The sequence below is a fragment of the Lipophrys pholis genome (genome assembly GCF_963383615.2).
Source record: "Lipophrys pholis genome assembly, chromosome: 21".
Classification (NCBI taxonomy): domain Eukaryota; kingdom Metazoa; phylum Chordata; class Actinopteri; order Blenniiformes; family Blenniidae; genus Lipophrys; species Lipophrys pholis.
In genome coordinates, this window is record NC_137649.1 from 16,786,168 (window position 1) to 16,813,278 (window position 27,111).

The 27,111-nt window shown below is 41.8% G+C and overlaps 2 protein-coding genes across 2 annotated transcripts; one reads left to right on the forward strand and one right to left on the reverse strand.

Annotated features, from left to right (window-relative positions):
• Nucleotides 1–384: 384 nt before the first annotated feature.
• Nucleotides 385–2,714, reverse strand: LOC308126537 (inactive serine protease 35-like). The gene is made up of 2 exons (XM_080491039.1): nucleotides 2,507–2,714; nucleotides 385–1,990 (listed from the first exon to the last, which is right to left on the reverse strand). The coding sequence occupies exons 1-2, from the start codon at nucleotides 2,527–2,529 to the stop codon at nucleotides 589–591; spliced, it is 1,425 nt and encodes a 474-aa protein (XP_080347165.1). The 5' UTR covers nucleotides 2,530–2,714; the 3' UTR covers nucleotides 385–588.
• A 17,454-nt stretch (nucleotides 2,715–20,168) lies between these two features.
• LOC308126194 (terminal nucleotidyltransferase 5A-like) lies at nucleotides 20,169–24,712 on the forward strand. Its single transcript, XM_080490383.1, has 2 exons — nucleotides 20,169–21,204; nucleotides 22,262–24,712. The coding sequence occupies exons 1-2, from the start codon at nucleotides 20,794–20,796 to the stop codon at nucleotides 23,075–23,077; spliced, it is 1,227 nt and encodes a 408-aa protein (XP_080346509.1). The 5' UTR covers nucleotides 20,169–20,793; the 3' UTR covers nucleotides 23,078–24,712.
• The last annotated feature ends 2,399 nt before the right edge of the window (nucleotides 24,713–27,111 follow it).

Here is a 27,111-nt window from a genome sequence, read left to right on the forward strand (position 1 = left end):
TGAAAATCCTCCCAATTTATATCAAGATCCTCTCAAATTGTTGAAAGACGAATATAATAAAGTTAAATTACTGTGATGTTGAATCGAAAATTGCCAGTAAACATTAGAAATTGTAGAGATCCACCACATTTGCACGTCAAAGTTAAGAAAATGTTTAATTCAAATTATATTCATACAAATTCTCAATCAGATACCCACAACCATGACGTCACTCAGATTCCTCCCAGTCATACATGAAAACAGCATATCATTACTGTAACTCCAGGGCGCATCCTCGTCACATCTTCTTCTTGTGTGTTGAACTGAAGAACACACAAAGTTGACGGGTCGTCTCAAGGTGCACTGTGCTCGAGGGATGATGATCGTGATCCTTATGTTACAATACTTTGTCACTGGAGGCTGCACATTGGAATTAGACTTTTACTTGAAGATATATTTGGCTTTTTTTTTTTTTTTTTTCCAACATAGTCCTACTGTAACCAAAGATTTGGTGAGGCAACAGTACAGACCACTCATAGGCTCTTGCCTTACAAATTTGACATCACAGCTCTGATGTTTGAGTCCTTTCAAAGGGGGAAAATAAAGAGTTCAGATCTCTTTGCAGAGACTTGGATCTCCTCGGATCCAATAGCAGATCTGGGCATATTTGGGAGGTGTGATCCTCACCGCGACATTAAAGTCCCTCTGCTCGCCTCCTTCTTCCTCCACCCACCGATGACCTGAAAACACACCTATCACCCTCCTCTGCCACTTTCCTTTTCTGCCTGCTTCCTGTCTGAGACGGACATAGACGCCGGCACCTCTTGCACCATCCTGCGCGTCACAATGCTGATACATCAGATCGTCGGACTGCTTCGCCACGGAGCAGAAACGATAGACCACCTTCTCATCCCCGCCTCTGCTCAGCAGGCCTTGGTCAGCATCATAGCCTGAGAAGTGGATCCGAGCCAGGTCAGTGGCAGAGGGAGCCACGCCGAGCTCCATGTACTTCTGCTTGACGGGCCGCTTCAGCTCCAGAACAGCGTAATCGTAGTCGGGGGAGAGAGAGTTTGTGGAGCTCTTTGCGCGGATCCATCCTTGGGGGATTTGAGTTTGTTTCACTCGGGCCCAGCGGAAGACAGGCTCTTTTTGGGCTCCGGCACTGCGCCGCTTACGACTGAGGCTCTTTTCTTTCCCTCTGCCTTTTCTCTTAAACTCATTGTCGTGACCCCGTCTTCCCCTGCGCTTTCTACCTTCACCTCTGTTTCTTCCTCTCACTAAATCTCCATCTATACTGTTCTTCTCTTCCTCTTCCTCCATCAGCTGCCCCACATCTGCCTCACCTTCTTCTTTATTCCCACCTCTGTGTTGCTCTCCTCTCCTCCTGCCCCCTCTTTTTCGTTTGGTCTTGAGCTGCAACACCCCTACTTTCAACTTTCTGGCACTCTCCAAGTAGTCCTCGCCATCGTGGATGCAGCGTGCCGCCGTTAAGACGTGCTTTGGAGATACCAGGACACCAGAGCAGCCAGTGGAGAGGCGGACTGCAGTGGAAAATGGGTACTTGGTAGTGAAGTGAGAGCCTGAAATCACAAAGCGGCCGTCTGCTCCGTAAACCTGCCGCTTCCTTCTGGTGCGATCTGATGAGAGGCCTGACAACTTTGCCGTTGTCCCGTTGAACGCTTGCAAACTCACGTCTGTGTGTGTGCAAGTGCCATTTTCATACATTGTCTCATATCCCAGAATCCTCTCTTGTTCGCGCTGATCAATCAGGGGCAGCTTGCTCTGACACTCTATTCCACATAACACCTCTCTTTGCCCCCGGTCTTCCTTGTCTACCAGTCCTTTGAACAAAGGTGCGTCTAAAACTGCTCTGTGTGTGACCTGCAGCCCCGGGAGTCTCTGCTTGGCCCACCTATAGGCATCACTGCTCTCATTCTCACCACAAACACCGGAATGTATTGTGGAAGCTGCACAGAGCAGCACATGTATAAAGACTTTCAGGTCCATTCCACTGAAAGAAGAAAAACAAAGAGACAAAAGTCATTATTATCACCAAGGTGTTGGAGAGAATCTCTGCTCCTGTCTTTCGGACCTGAAGATACACGGCCAGGAGATGGCGCCCCACCCCAATCTAATGCTAAATAACTCTGCAGAAAAGTATAATCTTTGTTTGAAATATACAAAACTAAAGTAATAAAGTCAAGTAATCAACCAGTATGCTCTGCTTCAAAATACACGCCATCTTTGCATTAGTCCATGTAACATCTCAATTGAACTGTCAGCTACAAATACTTGACTCAGGTGGTTTTGGAAGTCCACAATTCAATTCAGTCATTCGTCTTAAACGTAGCGAATATAATAAGACGTACCCTAAAATTTAAATCGATAAACGTAAAGTGTAAGTAACAATTAAAAACAATAAGATGTGAATCATTGTTGGTAAACATAGTTTGTTAGTATGTGTATAAACAACATTTTAAAATTGTCATTTGATATTCAGGCAATATAAGACAGAAAACGCTCCTACCTGCGAACATTCAACAGAAGCATCAAAATCTTGCAGTGAATTTTTTTTTTCTTCTCATAAGAAAAAAAAAAAACCAAGCTGTCTAGCCAAACGACGTCCAGCAGACTAGTCCCATCATTTTCTTTGCTCCAGGAAAAAAAACTGGGACTGAAGGAGAGGCTGCGCACAATGTCTCCCTGACTTCCACATCCCACACTGATGTAGAAAAAAATCGTCAGGCAGACAGGCTGAAGGGTGAGACAGCTCATGAGTGTAAATAAAGTGTGTGTGTGTGTGTGGGGGGGGGGGGGGGGGGGGGGGGGGGGTTCTGACGGGTGAGACAACATTGGAGGTCAAAAACGGGGCCAAGTGAAGACAGATCGGGATATTTTCCCTCAGATTCCGTAAATGTTTTCTTTTTACGCACTGAACCGCGACGCTTTCAAAGTAAAAAAAACAAAACTTTCATTTAGATGTATGGATGTTTGCAGAGAGATCTGCGCTGAGACATTGCCTTTGAGAGCAATGTTTATCCGGTGCGTTGCGGTTGAAAACTGTTGGTGCGCATTTATTTTATTGGAGGTCTGAAGGGCGCACAGATCACAGGAACCTGTATTTTAACCTCCGTGTGTGTGTTGAGTTTTTAAAAAAAAACTAACATTTCGCACTGCCTCAGTGCAACAAGAGTTCATTCAGTGGAGGGACTGCTTGATTAAACGATTGGACACACGAGGCTGTTTTATTGTGCGTAAGAACGGGAAGATGTAGGGAAGCTTGAGGAATCTTTTTTTTTCTGACGCTCTAAGTTCCATGAATCAAATCTTGTCGGCTGATTTGAAGTATTCACATTATTTAAGTTCAAATAATAAGGTGTGAATGGAGATTTTGATAACATTACAGATTCTGTACTTCTATACAGAGCCTTATGTTCTGTAAAGTTAAAGTACTTTATCTATTCTCATTTTAATGCTTTTCTTAATCACCTTGTTTGAATGTATTTCACTCATTTCCTTGTGAAGCACTGTGAATTGCCTTGGGCCTGAATGGTGCGGAGAAATGTTTTCCTTTCCTTGTCATCACAGCCACACATGGAGGAAGGGGTGCTTATGCCCACCAGCAATAAAGTGGTTTCTCTAGAAAGACTAACTACAATGTAATTATAGGCATTTTAACATGAAAACAAATCCAAAAATAGACATGTGGTATCAGAAGTATCAATATTTTGATAAGGATCCTCACATCATTAACTATCAGCTGCTTTGATCCTCTTAGTGACAATAAATCATTGTGATAGGTATTAAAACAAGTGGCGAGGCAGTTTTAAGGATGTAATAAGGAAGAATTCCAGATGTTCATGCTCAGGTAGCAAAAGTAAAACGTCACCATGTTTCAGGCAACTGAAACGATCCCAGGAGATGTTTATTCGGTTGTGTTGTGGCATTTGCTTACATGTGGCTCTTCACAAATGTGAAGCAGCCACAGTCAACAGCAGCACTGCTCACCAGTATCATCATGGTGTCTTCACTTTCAGCATGCTGTCACAAAGCCACGGGTGTGGCAGTGATTTCTTTCAAGAAAGAAGAGCTGTTGGGTACGGATACCAGGAGCTTTGCTGGAGTAGCAACATTTGCTTGAATCCAATCACGTATGCACTTCTCGTTTTAAAACATGTGCACCATCTGCCGAAACCTGAACAGTCGATACAGAAGCCTCAGATCAGCTTTGTGCCAATTATAAATGACCCTCAGCCGAAGCTGTAGAAATAGACGTCTCCAATCCAAATAGCCAAACTCCCTATTTAATTTACCAATGATGAACTTACATTTCTGTTTAAAATTAACTTAGAGCACGTGTGGTGTGTGTATTCGTGTTGATTTAGTTCTGTGTGGGTGTGTGGACTGCAAAATAATCCACATTGTTCTTTGATAATGGTATATAATTGGTTAGCATCTTAGTTTAGTTGGAGAGATTAGGCCAGCGGAAATAACAATTAATAAGAACATCAAATTAATGTTTGCACTGGAATTCATCCAACAATAAGAATGACCATCTGTCTTCATAATTCAGCAGCTGACAAATGGAGAGAGCGCTGCAGGGAGAAAACAACAGGATGTGATCCAACATCCATTTATCTGTCCTGCTTTATCTTTCCTGTTTAATTTAGTTAATACCTGAAACCCACTCAATGTGATTTCCTTCTATGAGCTACTTGCGCAGCACAAACAGTCTTTTACCCGAATTACACTGAAACACTTTTTTTTTTACTTTAACGGCCGATGATGACACAACTGTTCAGAAACCAAGTCTAGAAAATGATTATAACAACTAACGCGTGAAGCTAAGTTCTGGAAAAGCCTGTGGCTGCTCTTAACTCACCGCACAAATCATTCCCAAGAAAAGCCTGTGTTGTTCTTACACTTATGTCTCTCATGATATTTGGTTCCTTCATTCCTTTATTTTTTTCCCCCCCAACTTTTCCTCAACTCTCTATCCAGTTTTCACCTTCTGTCCCTCATTTTTTATTAACTTTCAGACGAACTGGAACTGACACCGGCTCTGATATGTTCGGTGAACCAGCGGATCCAGGGGGGGTCTTCCTCCATGTGCGGGGGCGTTTTCACAGAGTGACTGTGCTGGTCTTGCCCTCAGAAGTTGAGTATATGCATTCATTTATATTCTCTCCTCGGGCTTTGTGGCCAGAAGTCTGGCTCAACTCTTCACTTTTTGTTCTGTGCTGAACTCTGTCTAGACGCCACTGGTAATGGAATCAATCTACCCAAAGGGTCAGCACTACTGCGGGAGAGTGTACTTTCTTGTGTTTGTGACTCAGTGTTTCCTCCAGCTGTTCCTTTGGGCCCTGACAGGTTTTTTTTTTTCTGCCTGTTCACAAAAAGCAAAGAATCATTTTCCCATACAAAGATCTCTTCTTCTCTACTTTTTCTGTATGCACTGCTGCCAAGATGCTCCCTTACAATTTTCATGATCCATAACACACGCTTTTGGTCATCAGGGAGGAGGAGGAGGATGAAGATCGTGATTCCTTGTGATTCCTTGGCAGAGAAAAGAAGAAAATACTTGAATCTGAGTCACTTGTCCATGTCTCTGCATGTTTCCAGTTTGGGGGTTTTGTGTGAGAGAACATGAAAATAAGATCAGTGCTCTCTCCGGGGAAATTATTTTTGCTTAGTTGGTGCAGCAAGGCAGGAGGAGTCGAGTTGTGCAAATCAGACATGATGGTGTAATTATGGTTATATTGCCTAATAATGACACTCCTTATTGTGTGCAATTCTAGGAAATCAAAAAAACTACATCAAGAGAGTTCCCATATCGATTCAAGAAGTATTTACAATACCACTGTAAATATTCCTGTGTTTGCCGAATGGTCTGATAATAGATCAAAAGTATGGCAATTCGAGAAATATGCTTATTTGCTTTCTTGTGGGGAGTTTTGCCAGAGCAGGCTGATATCGCTCTCACGTCTGTAAGATAAACATTCAAGTTGTTGCAGGAAATTAGCCAGACAAGTGAGCAGGAGAACATCTGGTCCGTCTGAATGCTGGGAAACCCTCATTTGAGCACCTTTAATTTCACCGAAATCAACTAATTACCATTGAATGTTTACATCTTCACACAGTCTTACAGGGGTTCCTTTTTGTTTCCTGTTGCAGCACATTTCTAATCTACCTGGCTGGGGTTGTCCTCGTTTAACATTCACTGGCTATTTTTTTATTTCATATCTGTAAAAGTGTCAAAAATGTTTAACTAGAAAGTGCTCCTGTCCCTTTTTCTAAGATAACTTCAGCTATCAAGATCTGGAGGTTCTTCAATATTAGTGTGTTTTGATGCCACAGAGAAAACTTATCACAAGTGTGTGACAGACGCATGGATCTTGTCCATCTGTTGATGAAGTCCTTTATTTTTTATTTATTTTTGAGAAAGAGTCATGTCAGTTCAATGATTTAGGAACAAATGTGGGCAGAGTGGTATGTTAAGAAGCGTTATCACGAGAAGAATGTCTGCCAACCGTCGTTATGGCATTACGTGAAAAAAATATGAACTTTTATAGAAATTACCTGAATATTATTACTTAAATAACTGAACATCGGTACTGTCTTTTTATGACTGTGTAGGATACCATTAGGAAAATGTGGTTAACGCAAAAATGGGTTACTTTTTATTAATACAGCTTGAAAACTAATAAATTAATGACTTATCTCCTATTATAAATTCTGCCTCAATCGAATATATAATTTTGATGTATTATGAAAACATAATTGTTACATTTATGATCATTCATTTTGACTGGTTTGGCATCATATTGATAAACTGCTGTGAAATTAAAATAATAAACACATTTCCATATTGTAATTAGATTACTGGAGATGTGGGAATCATGCAGAAGAAATAAGGTCCAAGTGAGACATATGCGACTTTTGAGCCAGGTCAAGTCTTTGGAGAGCCAGAGATAACAGCAACACTACTGTCCTGGGATGGTACATGACTCACTGCTGCCTGCCCACTCTTCTCTTCTCACGCCGTGAGGATTTGCTGTTCTCTCTCTTTTTCCTCATCCCCCAGTCACTAATCTGCCCCCGGCTGCCCCACCCTTTCTTTAACGCTTTTTTTTTTTTTTCTTCCTTGGACTACCCACTAACACAAAAACAATACAACTCCCTCTCCCAGCAAGAAGCTGGCGACAGCTGGAGGGATTCACAGAGAAGGCCAGGTGCAGAGAAGAAGTCCGGGAGGAGAAGTGGAGGTGGTTTACCTTGGCTCCCACAATCTCTCCAGAGTTGTTTTTTTTCTGATTCCCACTCATCATTTTGCAGTTAAAGGGAATTTCCCTGAATACTCAAATGTAGATGCAGCTTTAACAATCAAAGTTACAAAAACACACTGACAGTAGATCGGTGTTTGATCTGTGATAGGATTATATATTTTCCTCCAAAGATTTGTCAGAGGACCGATGTTAGTTTATTAGGCTGTGGGAGGTGTGTGTGTTTTGGTTAACTCTTCATGTGCATACACGTCAATGAGGCGAGACGTTTTTAAAGACAGAACTCGACAATTGATTTTATTTGGAGCTTTTGAAGTAAATGCACCCAAAGCCACAATTGTGTCAGAACATGTCAGCCAAAATAAATGTGGCGGATGCGCAGCTTTTCTTTGATTCCAGGGGAGTGTGGGGTGCAAAAACAAACAAAGATAAAACACTGACATGTTAGAACAGTTTAACTTTCTGAATAAAGCAAATCCAAAGATAGAGCGTGTGCATGTGTTGCAGCTCCCGGCAGTGCCGCTTGGTGGTGGCCTGAAGAAAGGCACTTTAGTAATTGTGATGTTATTGTGACATTCAAAACTGAAATTTCCATGCGTATGACTTCAATCACCATCACATCACCTTGGTTTAGTTTTTGAGTCTGACTTGATTTCAATAGTCAACCATGCAAAGTCCTGTTTAACAACTGTTGCCTTTACAAGAGATCAAACCTTTTTTTTTTTTTTTAGCTTTGCTCATTGAGAAAAGGTCATTCATGATTTCATATATTCCATATTAGATTATCCTTTTCTGGTTTCAGTAAAAATAACATGCAAAAACCACAGTTGATCCAAAAAGCTGTCCTCAAGCGCTCAACACACACGAGACAGAATGACCACACCACACATGGCTTTTTAATGCATTTCAGATGATTTTCCTCCTATTTTAACCTGCTTTTGAATGATTTTTATTTTCATGTTTCTATTTTTTTCACATGCTTCCCCCAGTTTTGTTTCTATATTTATTGTAAATCACGCTGTGTCCCATGGTTGTGAAATTGCCATATAAATTAAATTGCACCAATCAGGTCCACGGATGAACCCTCCAGGGATGTAAAGTCCAGATTATAAAACATCGATCAATACCTGAATGTTCCCAGTGAATCGACTGAGCGTCCTGCCGCCTCCATTAATGAGTGAAAGTATGCATGAATGGGTGAATGTGACTAACGAGGGCTGTTAAATTACTGGAAAAGCATTATATACTGTGAGTGACCTCCAATTACCAATACAGAACAAACTGAGGGTCTTTACCCCTCAAATGTTTAGTTTATTTGACTCAAAAGAATACGAGAAAATCCAGTTTTGAGCACATTTGTAGAGCCTTTTGTTTCACTTGTAATGGAGTGATGTAGTGACCTTGTAAAAGCAAGTTTGTAGTTGTACCTGGAACAACAGCTCTCCAAAAAACCCCAAAAGTTTTGTATTTTAATAAAACAATGTCTGGCCATTTTCAAATGTCACTTCACAAAACTTCAATAATCTGTAACAGAGAGTTTCCCCCAGCCGCCTACAGATGCTTTCGTGGACATGATCTCAGGGACAGAGAGATAAACAAAGCACCCACGCCAAGTAAATGAATGAGGCAGACTGGTGCAGTGGACAGTTGGAGATCAGCAGTCTGCAGTCTCAGAGGAGACTTCCAGACTAAAACAAGGACTGTCGTGTCGAAATGGAGTATTTCTTTATATTTGGCTCAGCTTTAACTATGCATGATTGCAACACTGAATAAATCAGAAACAGTCTGTCAAGGAAACACCCAGGATAGTTTTACCAGCTCTATTCAGCATCGACCAATGGATTCTAAAAGGTGGTTGTTATAAATCAATTTAGCTCCATGAGATACGATTAATCCATCTTCTTAACCACTAAGGTTTCGAATCGGCTGAAGTCGATATCGGCCAATGAGGGGAAGAAGGTCGCACACGCAGAGGGAAAACACACAATATCACACACATTTGCAGTTAATGCTCATGCAGACTTACTCATTAACTTAACCTCACAGACGCAGGGAGAACACGCAAAATCGATATAGAAAGATCCCGTCAGCCCACAGGTTTGAACCAGTAACCCTCCTGTGGTACGGCAATCACCGCCCACAAAGAAGCTTTATTTGTTCTTTAGATCTAATGACTAATAAATCATACATATCAAATACATCTATTTTCCAGAAATCCCGCCTTACACTGAAAGAAAGAAATTCTTAAATTGATTATCAAACATTTCACAAGATCACAGGTTTAACCGGGCGGTCAGATGGGCGCCCTCCTTCAACGGAGCTTCAAAGATTGGCCAATACCAGCCCAAGAGGGCTGATCGGCAGTATTTCATCAGTTTACACACACAATGTGAAGATTCACACTCGCTGCAGCGGCACTGAAACTTTCCTCTTCTGTATCATCATACACAAGTGAGTCAGAGCGCCAACTTTAAAGCAGTCTACAGTCCAAACAGTTGTGACAATACGTGATGAGATTCAGCGCAGAAAACATCTGTGTTTAATGTGTTCTGTATCTTTCTGCTACAAGATCTTATAAACAGGCTGACGTGTGCGGTGACAGTCATGTTATCTCTCCAACAACAGCTGGAGGAGGAATTTGTTGTGCTGTTATTTCACATCAAATGTGTGTATTTGTTTGGAGGCGTGTGCATGTGGGACACCCATGTTGGTTGTGGGGTGAGTCGTTAGGGCGTGTGTGTGTGTGTGTGTGTGTGTGTGTGTGTGTGTGTGTGTGTGTGTGTGTGTGTGTGTGTGTGTGTGTGTGTGTGTGTGTGTGTCCCTCAGTGTTTACCGACTCCCTGCAATTGTATGGCTCACTTGTATGTGTTGTTGTTTACTCCTCTGCACTCGCTCAGTGCTGCGTGTTCAGCCATGTGTTTACAATTTGGACGGATGTGAAGGTATTTAAACCTGGACAGTGATGCAGTTGAAGACCGTTGATATTCTTCTACAAGAAGAAACTGTTTAGCGGAACAAAGCTGTCTAACTCACAGTCGTGAGAGATCTTTTCCTCTCACATGATTACTGTTAGAGGCTTGATCAAGGAAAATTCTCCAGCATTACTTAAAGCTTACAGAAAGTTTAGACAAACAACGGAGGCACAGGGAGAACATGCAGACCTTCTAAGCCTGTCACTGAATCGGGGTATAAATCACTGTCTCGCTGTCCTTTCATTGTTTCTCCTTTTTTCCGGTCACTGTTCTTGACTTCAACATTCGTTATTACGAATCCCATAAAGCTGAGCCAAACCTTGACTTTGTCAGACGAGTAAGAAAAATCTAATAAATCATTGTACAAATCACTGACCAAGAAATACAAAGGCATCCATTGTCTGTATAAAATATCCACCGCTAACATAATAAACTAATCTGAAAATCCACATTACGGCCAAGTGAAAACACTTCTCCACACACTTAGTCTGAGGGCAGTAATTTAGATTTTGCAGCATTTGAGTCTAAATATGGAAAGCTTGATGAGGCATTTGTCAAACACCCCACAAATTACACCCCTTTAAATCTAATCACCACCTCTGGGACAAATTTAAGGCCAGACTCTTCGCGAAATTACGATCAACTTGAATTATCCTCTTGTGTCTCACTTGTTAATTTTGGATTTTAAAAGTCACACATGGGTGTAATATCCTTGGTTCTGAATGCTTGTCGGCAAACACCATTGTCCGCCTCGCTCTCTGTTTCTTTCTCACGGTGTAAGTCTTTGCTAAACACCAAAATGAGTTTATTAAGCCCTCATCACTTTGTAACAAATGAGGGTTCGAAGTAAAACACAATTTACTAGCAGCAGCCCGGGAAAGTAAGCAAAGTTATCAGACTGTGTTTGCCTGGAGCTCCAGTTTATCAGCTGAGCGGTTGAAGATGAGGAGTAAATTAAAAACCCTGGAATCTGGGAAAATAGAGTCTGCACATTATATTGATGCCAGATGCAGGAGTTGTTCTCCATAAAAGTATTTAACTACCCTGAACAGACAACTAGATAACACTTGTTTCAGTATTTAATTCATTCCTCCGCCTGGCAGAAAAACGTTGAAGTCAGTCTTTTGCTGAAGTGCACTTAGTCTGGAGGGTGTGGCGTTAAATAACAGGTACACGCGTGAAAAGTGATGCTGTTTCATATCATGAATGCCATCAGTGTAAAGTAAGGACAATTATTGCTGCACTGTAATCTCACTCTGGAAACGACGCCCTCTGACAGGTGGAGCCGTTGCACATTTCAAGGTCACGTCGACTTCAAACGGCATACTTTAAACAATCAAACCTCTGCCATAATTTGTTTTCAAAGTTCAAGCTGAACGGCGAGTGCACTAAAAAAAAAAGTGACAAGAGAATTTTGTGCAAATGTTCAAGTGCAGTTTAGCCAGAAGGAAATCAAACCACCAGCGTGCAGGCTGACTGTAAATGTGGGTCGATGTAGTCAACTTCTTTCCTTTTGATGACTACATCTTTTGGTCGTCGACCCCCCCCCCGACTCTCTGCACAGAGTCGCATATCACTTAACATGCATTTGTCGTTTTTATGTCCTCGTATGACCTCTCCATGTCCACACTTTGTTCTGAGTTCTTGCACTTGATGACTCTCACATTCCATTCCAAACCTGCAGGCTGTCGGCTCAAACTACTAGACGCAATGAAAAGGAACTTAAACTTTAACCGCTGAAACTATCCACACTTTTAGAGGAGGTGGGAAAAGTTGTCAGTTGATTCATTTAAACGTACAAGCGAAAGGAGACAAGTGCGTAAATGTCTTGTTGTTGCATCAATCAAAGAAATGTCTGAATAGTGAAAAAAAACCAGCAAGAGAAAGAAAAAAAGTATTTTTTTTTTCTTAACTGCAGAGCAGAGGGCTTTTTAACAAGAATAATAATGAAATTAAATAGCATGCAGATGTTGAGATGTGGGTCCTCATCTGTCTTTTCATAGACAAGGTTCTTTGGGTTTCCGAGAGTTGATTTTCACACACAAAAAAAAACAAGTGCAGCCAGCTGGCAGGAAACTTTGAGAGGTGGAATTGTGAAATCTTGCATTGCTTCAAGACTGACCCGTAAACCCAGAAGTGAAAGTGATGGACAGTGCTTGCTTCACAGTGCTTGGATTATTTCTAGTGTTTAAATTTTTTTTGTAGTAGTAGTAGTAATACTTGCATTAAATGCAGGAAACAAGGGTCAACCAATATCTGGACAAGCAAAAATACGATCATTCTAGTTTCAAAGAAGAACACCACCCCCTCCCAAAAAAATAAATATCACTTCAGGTTTCCAATATGTTTGCACAGGGGCTTTTTCCCCCCAGACGGGAACACATTCATTGGTTTCCATCGAAGTCACCAGACTCAGTTGACAAAAGCAGCAGTAGTTTCACCTTGCAGAACATGAGAGTTGCTGGCCTGCGGCTGCCGTCATTTGTGAGCGCGTTCTAAGTTTCAGTAAGATTTTGCTGACAAGACACCACAAACACATTTAGGTAATATAACAACCATAGCAACACAAGAACACAAACAAACAAAAATCAGCATTCTGCAAAGTGAAACCTTCCGTTACTGCAGTTTGTTTTGACGAGAGATGATTTACTTGACCACTTCAGTTCATTTCCTGACAGGGTGGATCGATAATAGTCATTTATATTCTTTATATTTCTTACTCATCACATCTGTGCGCACAGAAACAGAGAAGCATTTCACTCCGACCCCGCTGACCTTTGAAGTGTCTTTTCTCTGTGCTCCAAACAGGAAAAGCTCTGATTATAAACACACAGCCCTTATTTATGAGGCACCAGCAAAATCTCCAGTCTGATAAATGCTTTTTTTTCCCTCTTTTCTTTTCTTGTTTTTTTTTTAAAGAATAAAGACGCTGTCCAGGAAGGACTGAGTTTAACAGGGAAGACAATATCATTTGAAATATTTAATTATTTCCCCAACCCACACACACATATGGTCACATTGCATCTATTATATTTTGAGAATCTAGTTTTGATAGTTTACACACCTTTGCAATCTGTTTCCACTTAAATTTGACATAAAGTTCTAATGCTTATTGAGACAGAGCGGTGCTATCAGTAACAATCGTTGTTTTCTGATGTTTGATGTGTGTTAACTGTTTTATTTGTTCCTGCTGCGCACGTACATGATTTAGTGAAATAAATATTTGATTTTCCTCTTTCCTCAAGTTTGTTGGGACCCCTTCAGGATGGGGGTCATAAGATGAGCTGCAGGTTGTGTCAAGCCATGGCAGTAATGAAATAACTGTAGAGTGGACAGCAGACTCAGGCTGAGCTATATCCGATGATCTACATCTCTCCTCAACTAAACTCTGGGTAATGACCCAAAACAATGAGACCATGGATACAAGCAGCTGAAAGAGAATAGCTTTCCTTTGCAGAGTAGGAAGGTAGATCAGGAAAATGTTAGTTCAGTTTTATTTTGTAAAATGTCTTGAGAAATGTATATAATGTTTTTACTGTCTTATTATATTCCAATGTACTGTTTTATCAACTATCGTGATTAGAAACACAGTTTCCTGGTGTTGTGAGGTGACTGAAATCCCCCGTTGGCACTACAGTATTTAGGATACCCCAACAGGACGTCTCCCAACTGGGAGAGGGCTGGTGGATGATTCAGAAAACAAGGACGTTTGTGACTTTGTGTTCTCCGCTGAGACCGTTGACACCGTGACCCTGTTTGGACAAATACTTCAGAAGATGAAAGATCGGCATTGACTTTTATAAACAGATGTTATATGTAGTAGCTGGACATGAGTCTTTAGGGATTCTGAGAACACATTTAGAGTGCTTTTATATTTTTTAAGAAGGATTAGAAATAGGAGGTATGTCACGAGCTAAAGATCGCCAAGGGGGAAAAGCAAAGTAAAAGCCTGTGAGGATGAGGGATATTCCCATTTCCCACATGACGAAGATGAGCTAAGATGTGGTGTGTGACATCAGGGTTGGATAGGATGAGCTGGCTGGGAGACTGTAACGTGGTCCACTGGGACCTGAGTTAGCAATTTTACTTTGGGCTCTTCATCACTCATCTTTGTCTTGTGATGTTTCGTTTATGTTTCCCAGCCTCCTTCTCCCCCACACCTTCCTCTGATGTCCAACTCATCGTCCCTCCATGCAGTCTACGCTCTACCCTCCTCTTTATTTCACTGTTCTCTCTACTCAGCCAAGACCTCAATTACACAGCAAGGAGCATTTTTCCTCTTTTCATCTGACACACACGGCCCCATTCTATGGACCTCCGCTGGTCTGCGTGGTGGGAGTGACTCAAGTACAGCTCACCCTAAATCACTGTTCGCCAGGGTTGCACTCTGCAGGAGATGAGACAGAGAAGAGGAACCCCACCCTAGACCTTTCATGATAGAGCAAAGTGCCAAATGACCAACCACAGCACAGAAATTACTGCCACATCACCTGCAGCCCCTGGCTCAACAAAGACCAGGGTGCATATCAAGATATCTACACTCTTTGTTCATCTGGAGCCTTAAAGACCCGGCGGTAGCCTGATGTGAGCTGAAATCTGTGTATACTCACAGTGAAACAAACTGATTACCAATACTCGGGTGTGGCTGCACATGTGCATTTCTTGTGCTATTTTCTATGCATTTCACATGTTGCCTTCCCTCATCGTGGTAGCTAACATGTTGCAGATGCTCTGTAGGAAACACTGTAGAAAATGCCTGAAATGAAGAGTGATCTGAGAAGTGCACATTCCTGCACACGCACACAACCCTGCACTCTCAACATTGAGATCTTCCCCAAAGGCATTTTACTCTACATTGTTAAATACTTGGATACTTTCCACTTCTGACACGGGAAATTGCCGACACAGGTGTCAAAAGGAAAGAAAAAATGCAGAAAATAATAACACTCTGGAGACACTTCAGTCATGCAACTCAGATTTCAGATACGGGCCCTAAATCTGTCCTCACACACATAATCCCTACACAAACAGAGAGAAAGAGAAGAAACAGACATTGTCCAGACGATTGATGACTGGTCTGTTTGAGTGTCTGTATGCATTTAATTAGTGCAGTTTACCCATTCAAGTTTTGAAAACGGGATCATCATGCACCACAATAAAGTTTAAATTGACCTAAACTTGGCGCAGGATCGACTCTGTTTACTCAACACAGCTGCACAAATACACGTGGTATCGTTTCTTTTGGGGGAAGCTGAGAGTCAATGAGAGAAATGACTGAGAAAAACGCCCACTAAGATTCAACCAGTACGAAAAGAGCGCCCTCTAGCGGGGTGGACACAGTAAGCTGATGACGGTGACACCAGCAGATGGTGCTCTAGTGCCTTAATGTTTAAAATGTGACCTTCGCTGGTACTATGCAGGGGTTTTCCTATCTCTCAGGGTTGTGGGAGTATATTGAACAAAATTAAATAAATAAGTTTATGTCCCTTCCTGTCTACTATTACCTGCCGTTTCATTTCCGATCCATATCTAATCCTAACATTTACTATGATTAGGAGAAACTGGCAAAAGAGACATAATGATTCTACCAGGGTCAATCAATGAGTGTTTGTGTGGTTTAGTGCAGTTATTTATAACATCTTTGACGAAAGCACTGTACACATGTTACTTCCCATGTAATGAAGGCACACCCAACCTCCTACAATATAATAAAAGTATAATGTACTGCACCCTTATTTCCAATTTTTTCACTTCATTGTGAATATATTTCAGCTATAACACGAGCTTTCACCCTGATATGCCACGAGATTAATTTATTAGACTTGTTTTTGTTTTTTCCTTTTTTAAATAGAGAACATATACATGGAACTGAAACAAAACTATGTTTATGTACGAACACCATCTGGAAAGCACCTACTCAAATCATTTAATGACTATTGTCAAAAAGGAGATTACCGAATAGACTTCTTAAACTGGGTTGTCATTTCCAGATCACCTAATTAATTTATTTAAGAAATTTCACGTCGCCTGCTTTCCTGTGGATGAGGCGCACACTCATTACACACTTAACCCAACTTTCAATGTTTTAGCATCAGTGTCAGCATACACAGTGTCCCTTTCTTCATGAGAAAGAGACCATCAGTGTCTCTGTGGTATTAAAGTGTCCAACCACATTATCTTACAGGAAGCTGAGTCACACACTTAGCGACTCACTTCCTATTTGCTTTGTTACAGCAGCTCACAGCCATCAGTCATGACAGTTCCAAAAAAAAGCAGAACAATTTGTTTGAAGACTGAAGAAAAACATGACTTTGGAAGACAGTGGGGACTGTATGAATCTCAAGGATTGCATTAAAGAAAAATAAAAACTTAAGTCCAGTTTACAGACAATATTCTTTCATATTTCCAGATGCTTAAAAAAAGGGACGTTTGTCTGTACCGACAATGTCTGCTGCGTCTCCATTTAATGATGGATGAAATGCAAACAGGTTCATTTTGTGCTCTTTGATATGGACGACTATAAAAAACACTCATAAATCTGTTTTACAACAGTCCGTGCGTGGTCAAGTGCAGTCCTGTGATAATCTGACGGTTACACAAGTAGAATTCAAGAGGAAGAAAAAAAAAAACCCTGCCCGGGCTAAAACTCATGATATCATGTGAAAAGTGACTTGTAATATTTACTTCAGGAATCAGCTTGAGGCATTCTTGTATTTTACATCAGCCATTGCAGTCGAACCGAGGAGCCTTTTCGACCTGGCTTGCAGCACGCAGCATACCAGTGAATCTCATTAGTGGCTGGGGAACAGTTCACAGGTGGAGTGGACTTACACCACTGAGTGGACTCTAATATTGGAATATCCGGTTCAGGGGGGATACCAGGCAGTCTGGTCAGGGAGCTAGGAGGATAATAGTAATGGAAAATACTCACCTGCTCACTTGAAGCCTTACTCCAGCCTTTATTCAATCAGCAGTAGGTTAATCCTTCCTGCCACATGCCATTATAATTTACAAATTCAGAACCAAACGCATCCACAGCACCAACGGTGATGGTTGTTTGTTGCTAAGTTTGTAAATTGTGTCATTGACAAACACTGTAAATGAATTCTTGCCCCACTGAACCATGTTGGCCATGAATGTAATTTATCAAAACAAATATTAATAATTTAGTAGATTTAAAGCATAGATTTCCCTATCACTAATTTACACTTCTTTGCATGAGAATACGCCTTATGTGTAAAGAACGTATTGCTCCAAGCATCGCTTTACACCTCAGATGGTCACTCGCGCTGGTTGACAACTCAAATCTAAAGACAAGTGCATGAATACGCTCACCAGAGACGTATCTATTTATCTACAACATGTTTTACGTTCTGAAATGCAGTTCCTCTTCTAAAAATAAAGCTAATTGGGTGTAACCTTGGCTTTTGTTAGTATAGATTAGCTATAATTGACTTTGGTGATAGCTTCAAATTTGTGCTCATGATAAATATAAAAAACAAAACATCATTATACTGATAATGATATATATATATATATATATATATATATATATGATATATAATAAACTTTTGCAAGTTTGATAAGTTTGATTTGAACTATGTCACCAGAAAGCATCAAAATCCATCCATTCTCTGCAACATAACCAAGGCTTTTACATTTTCAGCTTGTATGAACAGCTAAAATATTATTTGGAGTGAGACATATTTAACCTGAAAGCTATAGTTTGGGAATTTTGCATTTACATGAACGATTGCAGCATTCAAATCAGGTTCACGTACATTTAATCAAGTCAGATCCTCCTTGGTAAATCTAGCTCGCATATAGTTGATCAAAATTTGGTCTTTATTGTGGACGGAGAACTATTACACTGAATGATGCCTCTGTTAGACTCTCCAAATACTGTGGCGCCAAATGAATCAAGTTCTTATCAGCTTTGAGACTCAGCAGTCTTTAACAATCAAGAAAGCTACTTGGACCAAAGAGAGTGCAGGATCCCACGTTGACTCAACATTCTAATTCTTCCCTTCTAATGAAAATCCAGAAGGAAAACAAAAATAGTAAAAGGCGTTAGGAGAGGAGAGGTGAGAAAGAGAGAGAGGACGGACTGGAGCCACGTTGACTTCACGGGTTCACTGTAATCCCTTAATGAACGTCCACGTGAAGTAATGGTGAAAACAGGGGTCGGAAGAAGGATGATAAACGTTGAAGAGTAGGTATAGAGTGTATAATATAACAGTTGAACATATCAAGACATATTTTAGATGAGATCAGAAAGTCAGGCACCAAACAGCAACATTGAAGTTTTCAATGAAGCTGTTGGTTCCATCAATCCTGTTCCTGAACAGAGAGAGAAGCATTTGTAACTCACACACAGTGAGACATGCATACTTAACAAATCAAAACCACACAAATGTGAGCTGAACGTCCACCACATTCCCTACACGCACATGCAACATACACTTCAAAACTGAAATTAGACTCTTTATGTAGCAATTGGTTTGGAAAGCTGCCAAGGGGTCTATCTGAAATCCCCCACCAATCCTCCGATGTCGTCAGACATCGGAAACCAAGCCAGTATCATCCACTTGACAAGTCAGAGGTCAGGTAAGTACTGGAGCTGCTTCGAGGTAAGTATCCCGATCAGTAAGCCTGAGCCACTTGGTGAATGGGGAAGCGAGACAAGTGTCACTGACCTGCTCTCTATTAACAGCCTGCAAAAGACACAGACTAGGGTCTTAGAAAAAAACTCTGCAAATAAACAAAACTGCATAAGGATAACCATGAAACTCAAACATATCTTTTAATGGGTCTGCTGCTTAATTGACCTGGGAAAATAAACTACCAACAAGTGTAAACCAAAGCAAACACACTTCATAGACATATACGGATCCAATTTGTTACTTAATCTTAGTGTGTCCAGCTGCATTATGAAATGATAGAATTTGCATTAGATTAAAGCCTGTAATTTTTCTAATAGACCCCAAATGCTTGCGTTTTTGCAAAGGAAATCACTATTTTTTGTGAAATATTTCTGTTGTAGTGCAGCTTACTCACATTGCATGATTTGTTTAATAGTTTTATCCTCGTACTTTTCAACTTCTCTCAGAGCATCAAAGACAGCGCATTTCAACTGAAGGGTGTGTGTGTGTATGCCTGTGTGCATCTCTGTGAACGTGTGTGTCACTGCACATAAAGGGTAATCTGGTAAGCTGGTTTATGGGCTCGTCTGCAATGACGCAGATATATGCACCAAGCTCTGCACTGATAGATTCTCCATGACAACTAACCTGAGACTGGCCTACATCCTGATGGACAGGTTACATTTAATATGAGGCCTTCATTGCCCACAGGGAGACTTTGAAAGCATTAGTTACTTAATATATATTACACTATCTACTTTTTTGGGTTGTGCATTTCTTTGATGTTTTGATGCAACTTTCTGAAATGCATTTTCTTTATGCATCAAACTGAAAAAATATTAGGATGACTGCAAAGAATGACTGGATAAACAACCCTAGAGGGCGTGCACGTGCAGCTTCAATCCCATAAAAGAATTACTAGACCTATCTGTACAGATATGTTAGAAGTTCTTTCAGAATCACACTAAACCGAGACTGTATTACTCTATATTACAGTTAAATGATACCTCCGGTGGACCAAGTATGTGGAAGTGACCATTGTAAATGAGTGTGTGGCGGCTGCATCTCTGTAGTGACGCGAGTAAAAGTGTGTGTTTTGCGGGATCGGGACGTGGTGATGGACAAATTATAAAAGTCTGGTTTCATATTCTGACACCTTCCCTCTTTCAACACTTATTATGCAGACACGCCTCAGTCTTGAAAGTCGCATCCAGTCAAATACTCAATGAGAAGCAGGGGCAGCTATTAGTAGGTGAGTGCTGTCAATCAACCCGACCCGCCCCAAGTCCTCTCAGACGGGAAGCGCACTGTTCACAACCTTTCCAGCAGCTGTGGAGCAGCAACCCTGCGGCATCACGCAGTATCACCAGCGACCACTGGCCAAAATGTAAAGGACAAGCAGCCATATACCGCCTCCAGAAAGAAGGTGTGCGTTGGAGAAGTGGATTAAATCTGAGAAAAAAGAAAAAAAAAACAACTATGCAGAAAGTTCCTGCGCAGCGCGGACGCGTAATGACCCGTGCGTAAAATTGCTCCAAACAAGGAGGACAGAAGTTAAAGACAGACGGATGAGATGGATGCGTCGGTGAGCCTTTGGGACGTGGAGAGAAGGTGACACCGACAGGGACCAGCAGCTAGATGCTTTCAGCTGATGTGTGGACCGGTGCAGCATATGTGGGACGAGCTCATGAATTGAATTTGTCTGCAGTTGAGACCTTTATGTAAGAAGTAGGACAACGCCGCCCAGCTTGTACTTTCCGACATGCGTAGAGACGTTTGGCCGTCCAGCATCTTGTTATGATCGAGTTCAGCTCCAAAGGGTCAATTCTACGATACTTTGCACCCGGCTGATGCTCCAGCGGGAGTTGGCGGAAAGTTTCAGTCGGTAACGTCCCGCAGTCTACCTCCCGATTAAACATGGACGAGGGCGTCGAGTGCGCGTCAGACAGGGAGAGCATCAACCTCAGCGTGCTCAACTGGGAGCAAGTGCAGCGGCTGGATGCAATCCTCACCGGCTCCATCCCCATCCACGGCCGCTGGAGCTTCCCCACGCTGGAGGTGAAGCCGCGGGACATCGTCAAGGTGGTCCGGAGCCGCATGGAGGAGAAGCGGATACACGTCCGGGAGGTGAGGCTGAATGGATCCGCGGCCAGCTATGTCCTGCACGAGGACAGCGGTCTGGGATGGAAAGATCTGGACCTAATATTCTGCGCAGATCTAAAAGGAGAGATGGAGTTCCAGATTGTGAAAGACATAGTGTTGGACTCTCTCCTGGACTTCTTGCCTGATGGAGTGAACAAGGAAAAAATCACACCAGTGACCTTAAAGGTAGGCTGGATGATTTTCATTTTCCCGTGATTGCTCATATTTTTAATTCAACTCTTAATCTCATTTTACAAACTGAATTCATACCTGGTTATGTGCAAACAATACAAAATATAAACGTACAAATAGTGAAAAGGTTTCCAATTTAAAGAGGATTCAGTCTAATCCAATTGGAGTCGGATCCACATTAATTAGTCTTCCCTCAGTCACCTGGATACCCAGGACTACCCAAGCTACTAATGGCCCACCAATAGATGTGATCAGCAAAACATCACGACTAACATGCTGAGTACAGATTTTTATCTGGTGGAAATAACAGTAATGGGGAGCTATTGAGGCCTGCACAAACTAAAGCAGTCTTCAAGGTGTTTTAATCCAAATCATATCATCCCATGACCCACGGAGCAATCCTTCTTAAACCTAATCACAGAAACATTGATAAGATGAACTGGTTGTGCACCATATGAAGAGGACCTACAATTACTGGTATAGTAATGCGGCTGTAAAAAGAGCAGAGGAGGAGCAGATTCACAGCAACAGGCCTCTTCATGAAGGATGGAAAAAAAGGTGGTGGATGTATAGGCAACTGGATTTCTTAGTGGTTTGAAACATAAATCACCTTATGTCCAAAGACTTCATAAATCATAGGAGAAAGCACTTTAAAAACTTTGAGCAAATCCAGTTGTCTTGATGACAAAATTAATACAAAATCACCTGAATATTAAATATTAATTGCTTATTGAGATTTCATATGATCCAGTACAGGAAACTATTTGGTTTTATGAGATTATAGAGACTATCATATTAGCCGCCTAAAATTAAATAAGTAAAATTACTCAGTGAAAGTTCAGCAAATACCCTGTTTTTATTAGCTATCGAAAGACACTATCCATATCTTGTTATTTAGGTACTGATGTAACTTCCTGACTGTCTGACTGAAGGTTCTCTAAATGGACTCAGTGACCTGATAAACACATGAAGAAATGTGAGGTGTTGTCAGTGAGGATCAATATTCCCAGTCTGTGATGATGCGTAATCTTTTCGATGTGTTTGTTTCTAGGAGGCCTATGTGCAGAAGATGGTGAAGGTCTGTAATGACTCAGATCGCTGGAGTCTCATTTCACTCTCCAACAACCATGGCAAGAATGTGGAGCTCAAGTTTGTGGACTCTCTCCGACGTCAGTTCGAGTTCAGCGTGGACTCTTTCCAGATCCGTCTGGACTCACTCCTCCTCTTCTATGAGTGCTCAGAGCACCCCATGGCTGCCACTTTCCATCCCACAATCCTCGGGGAGAGCGTCTACGGCGACTTCCCCACCGCTCTTGACCACCTCCGCAAGCGCCTCATCTGCACTAGGAGTCCCGAGGAGATCCGAGGTGGGGGACTGCTCAAGTACTGCCACCTGTTGGTTCGGGGTTTCCGTGCAGCCTCCGACAGTGAGATGAAGCTGCTGCAGCGCTACATGTGTTCGCGTTTCTTCATAGACTTTCCAGACGTGGGTGAGCAGAGGAGAAAGCTGGAGTCATATCTGCAGAACCACTTTGTGGACCTGGAGGACAGAAAGTACGACTACCTGGCTACCCTGCACAACGTGGTGCAGGAGAGCACTGTGTGCCTGATGGGCCATGAGAGGCGTCAGACGCTCAGCCTCATCTCCTCGCTGGCCCTTCGGGTCCTTGCTGAGCAGAACGCGATCCCCAATGCTGCCAACGTCACCTGCTTCTACCAGCCCGCTCCTTATGTCTCAGACGGCAACTTCAGCAACTATTACGTAGCGCAGGTCCAGCCTGTTTACCCCTGTCCTCCCTCACCTCCTCAACGGTACCTTGCTGCTACGCCACATCCCATGTATGCCACCTGGTTGCCCTGTAACTAAAAACCCGTGAACATTCATGTCATCCATGCACTTATGTGTAACTGGAGGAACTCACTGCCCCTTTGAAGGGACAAGCACTGATCTCTGCATCTCATCCCTGAGATGGGACGAAGAAGGGAAATGAGGAAAGGATAAACAGGAGATAAAATTAGACAGACAAAAGAAGAGAATTAAAAAAGGAATGCTCCTCCCTGGGTTAAGGTGCTTCAGCTGGAGAATTTTGGGAACAAATGAGGAAGGTGCCATCAGAGCTGGCGGAACAGCTGCAAACCACAGCTCAGCATCAGAGTCATCAATGGCTTGGATAAGATATTTCAATCATGTGCTGCGAGCTGCAGCTCACAGGAACATACATTTCAAATGATGAACATGTGGATGAGCCACATTGTCACATTATGAGGCGAAACAGTTTCGCAGAGACAAAAAGAGTAGCGGAAGACACAAAATGTGCTGAAGATATTTCCCATGTGCACTGAGTGTATTGAACTTTCCCTTTACAGACAATGCAAGAAAAAGTGGAAGTGGACACTGTTTCCTAACCCACTTTTGTCAAGTCTAACCCAGAAAGAAACAACAAAACAATGCATGCTTTATTTCTTTACAGGAATCATTTTTAAGTGCCTAGATAAAGCCTAAAGGGAAGAGATATTTTTGTGATTCTTTATCATAGCAGACTATTGAACTGTCTCATTGACATTTACAAGGTGATAACGAATGTACTGAGAGGTCAAAGATTTTACAGAGTACGGCCTCTTACACTGAGGGAGGTTTCGGACCTAATGATCCTTGTCAACAGTGTTTTGGCTGGAAGACTGTTCTTATCAGCAGTCCTGCTTTACAAGTACACATCCTGATTACCAAAGAGGAAGTAACCACATAATCTCACCATCTTGTGGGAGGGTTAAGAGGGTGAACCAAAAAAAAAAAGCGGGGGAGTTTGTAGGAGTCAAATCTTGGTATTTTGTTTGTAATGTGTATAAAAAAAATGATATTGAATCCAAGCATACAGCCTATTATTGGAAAAAAAGTCAGCTATCTCAAAGGGATGATAATCTGCAAAAAGAAATGCACTCCTTGCAGTGTTTTTGTGCACTTTGGCATCGATGACATACAGAACTGAAGTTTACTTTGAAATGCCCCATGGAGCTTTCTTGTCAGCAAATAACGCTCTTGTTTACATTTGGTGCTACTCACCAAAATACACCCAAATGTTCCTTTAATGTCTGATGAGGGTGTTCGAGCTAACGCAAACAAAGCTGTCGATGAGCAAATAGAATGAAAGCGGCGGAATCATGTCAGCCAAATCTGCCTTTAATCCACTGCGGCATGCGTCCATCCTTATTCAATTCAATTCAATTCAATTTTATTTGTAAAGCGCTAAATCACATCAACAAACATCTCAAAGCGCTCTTACAATGATAGAGTACAACAGGACCCAACTAAACCCTTCCAAAGCAAGCAGGTGTAACAAGCAACAGTGGCCAGGAAAAACTCCCTCGCTTATGCAACTAATAGACACAGAAACATGGCTCTACAGTGCTACTGGCTTCCAGAAACACTACAGGGTACCTTCTGGTCACCACAGTGATTTTAACAGCAGACGCTCATGGAGATTAAATTATGAACCAGAGGCGACCACTTTTCAAAATGGACACTGGAAAATTGTGATACGTTAAAACATGTAAAAATATTTGGATAAATACAAATAAGTATGGTATTCTTTTTCAAAACTGTGCAATTTGAATGCATCTTTTCTTAATGTGTGCACTGTAAAAGAAAACTATCTCTATGTGTGAAATAAACCGCAAGCAGGTTGCTTGTCAGAAGGGTGGAGAATGGATTGTGTGTACAGGAATGTTACAGCAGACGACAGTCAAAACGCAGGGAGAGTCAGAGACCCAGCAGAGTCATCCTCGCTGAACGAAAAGCAAAAAGCTTCAAATATGATGTAAACTCTTCCTGTCTTTCAGCTCTAACTCGATCTCAGTGAGGAAATCACATAAGAGCCAAGAACGCAGGCAAACAGAATTCCCAAAGATAATTTTTAAGTAGCAATAAAAACACATTGATGAGGATTTTGGGGATGACATTTATTGTGATGATTGTGAAAATGTACATTTTATTTTATTATTTTTCAGCTTTACATGTTCAAGTAACTATATTCTCTCAAACATGTCAGATCTCCTATTTTTCTATCAAGCTCTATTTTTGTACAGTTTGGCTGATGTAGCAAGGCAGACCTGACGCTGTGTCATCAGATCTAAGAGTAATCTTTTTGGGTGGCGTACGCAAGCGAGTCTATTATTTTGGCAGATGAAGAGCGGTGCAGGAGGACACAGTAGCGACAGTATGAGACACTTGTGTTTATTGTATGTGTGTTCTGAGCTGTTTCATATGGATTTCTGTTGCTCTAAAGAGATTGTTTCATTGTTTCCTCAGTGTTTCTAATTCCCGTCTTGTCCGGGCATAAAAGTGATGATCTGATAATTGTGCTCAAGTTGACTGACTTGATGATTAAAACCAAAAGAAATGACCCTCAGAACAGAGCTGTTGTCAGTGTTCTTCCTCTTGTAGCCTCTTTCACTCTCACTTGCAGCTTCAATGACAGTCAGCCTGACATTTCACCTCACTGAACCAGAGTTTATCCGAGGTAAACAGCTCTGGCGTTGAGATGTGATGTTCAGGGTTTGACAGACAAAATAGTCTTCATTAGGTCAATGCACTTAGGTGGCTGCACGAGCCCAGCGGGCACAACGTTTCCTGCCAGCGACTGACAGCTGAACGTGAAGGATTTCCCCGTCATGGGACATCACAGGTTGACGTCAATGGTGGGTAAGCGTTGCCAACCTCATTTGTTCTGAGTGAAACTGCACGCACATGTCTGTCAGGGCTGCACAGTGTTTGGCAAACGTCAGATAATGCTGCTCAAGTCCTGAGATAACAAACATGAATTGCGATGAATGCAAACACTTAGACGACGTTAAGGTCTTGGTGCTTTGAGATTTGTTCATGAAAATAGCCGTGCTTTTTCTCTTGTCTCTAATTTACACCACCTGCAACTGGGCTGTTTTTTTTTTTTTCTTCCGAGTTTCAGAAGCAAAGCGGCTTGTTGATTTTGCATGGAAACATAATTTCATCAGACTTCAGTCAGCTTTTTAGGGATACATACATTGCGCTGGTCAATAAATGTGTTACATTGTGGAGCGATAATGTCTCTGTATGTATGATACAGAGACCTTACCACCAGCAGAGCCCTGGTCTCCAGAGACACATGGTAACTTGCCGAGTAGATTGGCCGCAGGTCTGCGTCACTCTAATGCCTTGAAGCCTCCAGATGTCACTTTCCCTGCTGATGTTGGGGAATAATACTATCAAAGTCTTTTTGCTTTCTCTTTGTCTGCCACCTTGCTTTTTTTTTTCTAGTCACTCTAATTCTGCCTTTCACCTAAATTCTGGTATTTTAATGCTCCTCTGGTGTGTGTAAAGGTTGTCACCCGTCAGGGAAGTCACTCACATGAATACACAGCCTTTTTTTTCATGTCTATGTGTATATGCAGTGTTTGCTTTGCTCTCTTGTTCTTCCAAATTTAAGCAGAGAGCAATGAAGAGCAGAACAGGGCCTGTGTTATCCCCAGTTAAGAGGGAGAGAGTGTCTGCTAAATATAGGCCCCCCTCTCAGCCACTATAAGGACATTAGCCCATCTGCCGAAAGCTGATTAGCCTTCCTCTGTAAGCATGTACTCAAGGTTCTGGTGTTGCCTCTGTGGAGAGATTTGCTGGCCATTGTACTGTAACACATACCTGCCCCATCTCCTGCAGTCTTTCAGGTCAGTCTCGCTGGAAAGGGCACAAAAAAAAAAAAAAAGAGTCCACTTCCTTATCAAGGGCTTAAAGGGAACTGAGAACAAGGGATTGAGGCATTTAGTGTGTTGCACAATGAGGAAAAGAGCTAACCATAATAACTCGGTCAGCTCAGGGAGGTTGTGCTTTAATGGAGTGTCTCAACAAGTTGGCTGTGGTGAGACAGTGTGTCA

What these genes read in the sequence shown, in the direction of transcription:
- LOC308126537 (XM_080491039.1), bottom strand. Translation starts at nt 2,529, where the DNA reads ATGCTTCTGTTGAATGTTCGCAG. An exon ending in CTTCTGTTGAATGTTCGCAG is followed by an intron (nt 1,991 to 2,506) that starts GTAGGAGCGTTT and finishes TTCTTCTTTCAG; the next exon opens with TGGAATGGACCTGAAAGTCT.
- LOC308126194 (XM_080490383.1), top strand. Translation starts at nt 20,794, where the DNA reads ATGGACGAGGGCGTCGAGTGCGCGTCAGACAGGGAGAGCATCAACCTC. An exon ending in TCACACCAGTGACCTTAAAG is followed by an intron (nt 21,205 to 22,261) that starts GTAGGCTGGATG and finishes GTTTGTTTCTAG; the next exon opens with GAGGCCTATGTGCAGAAGAT.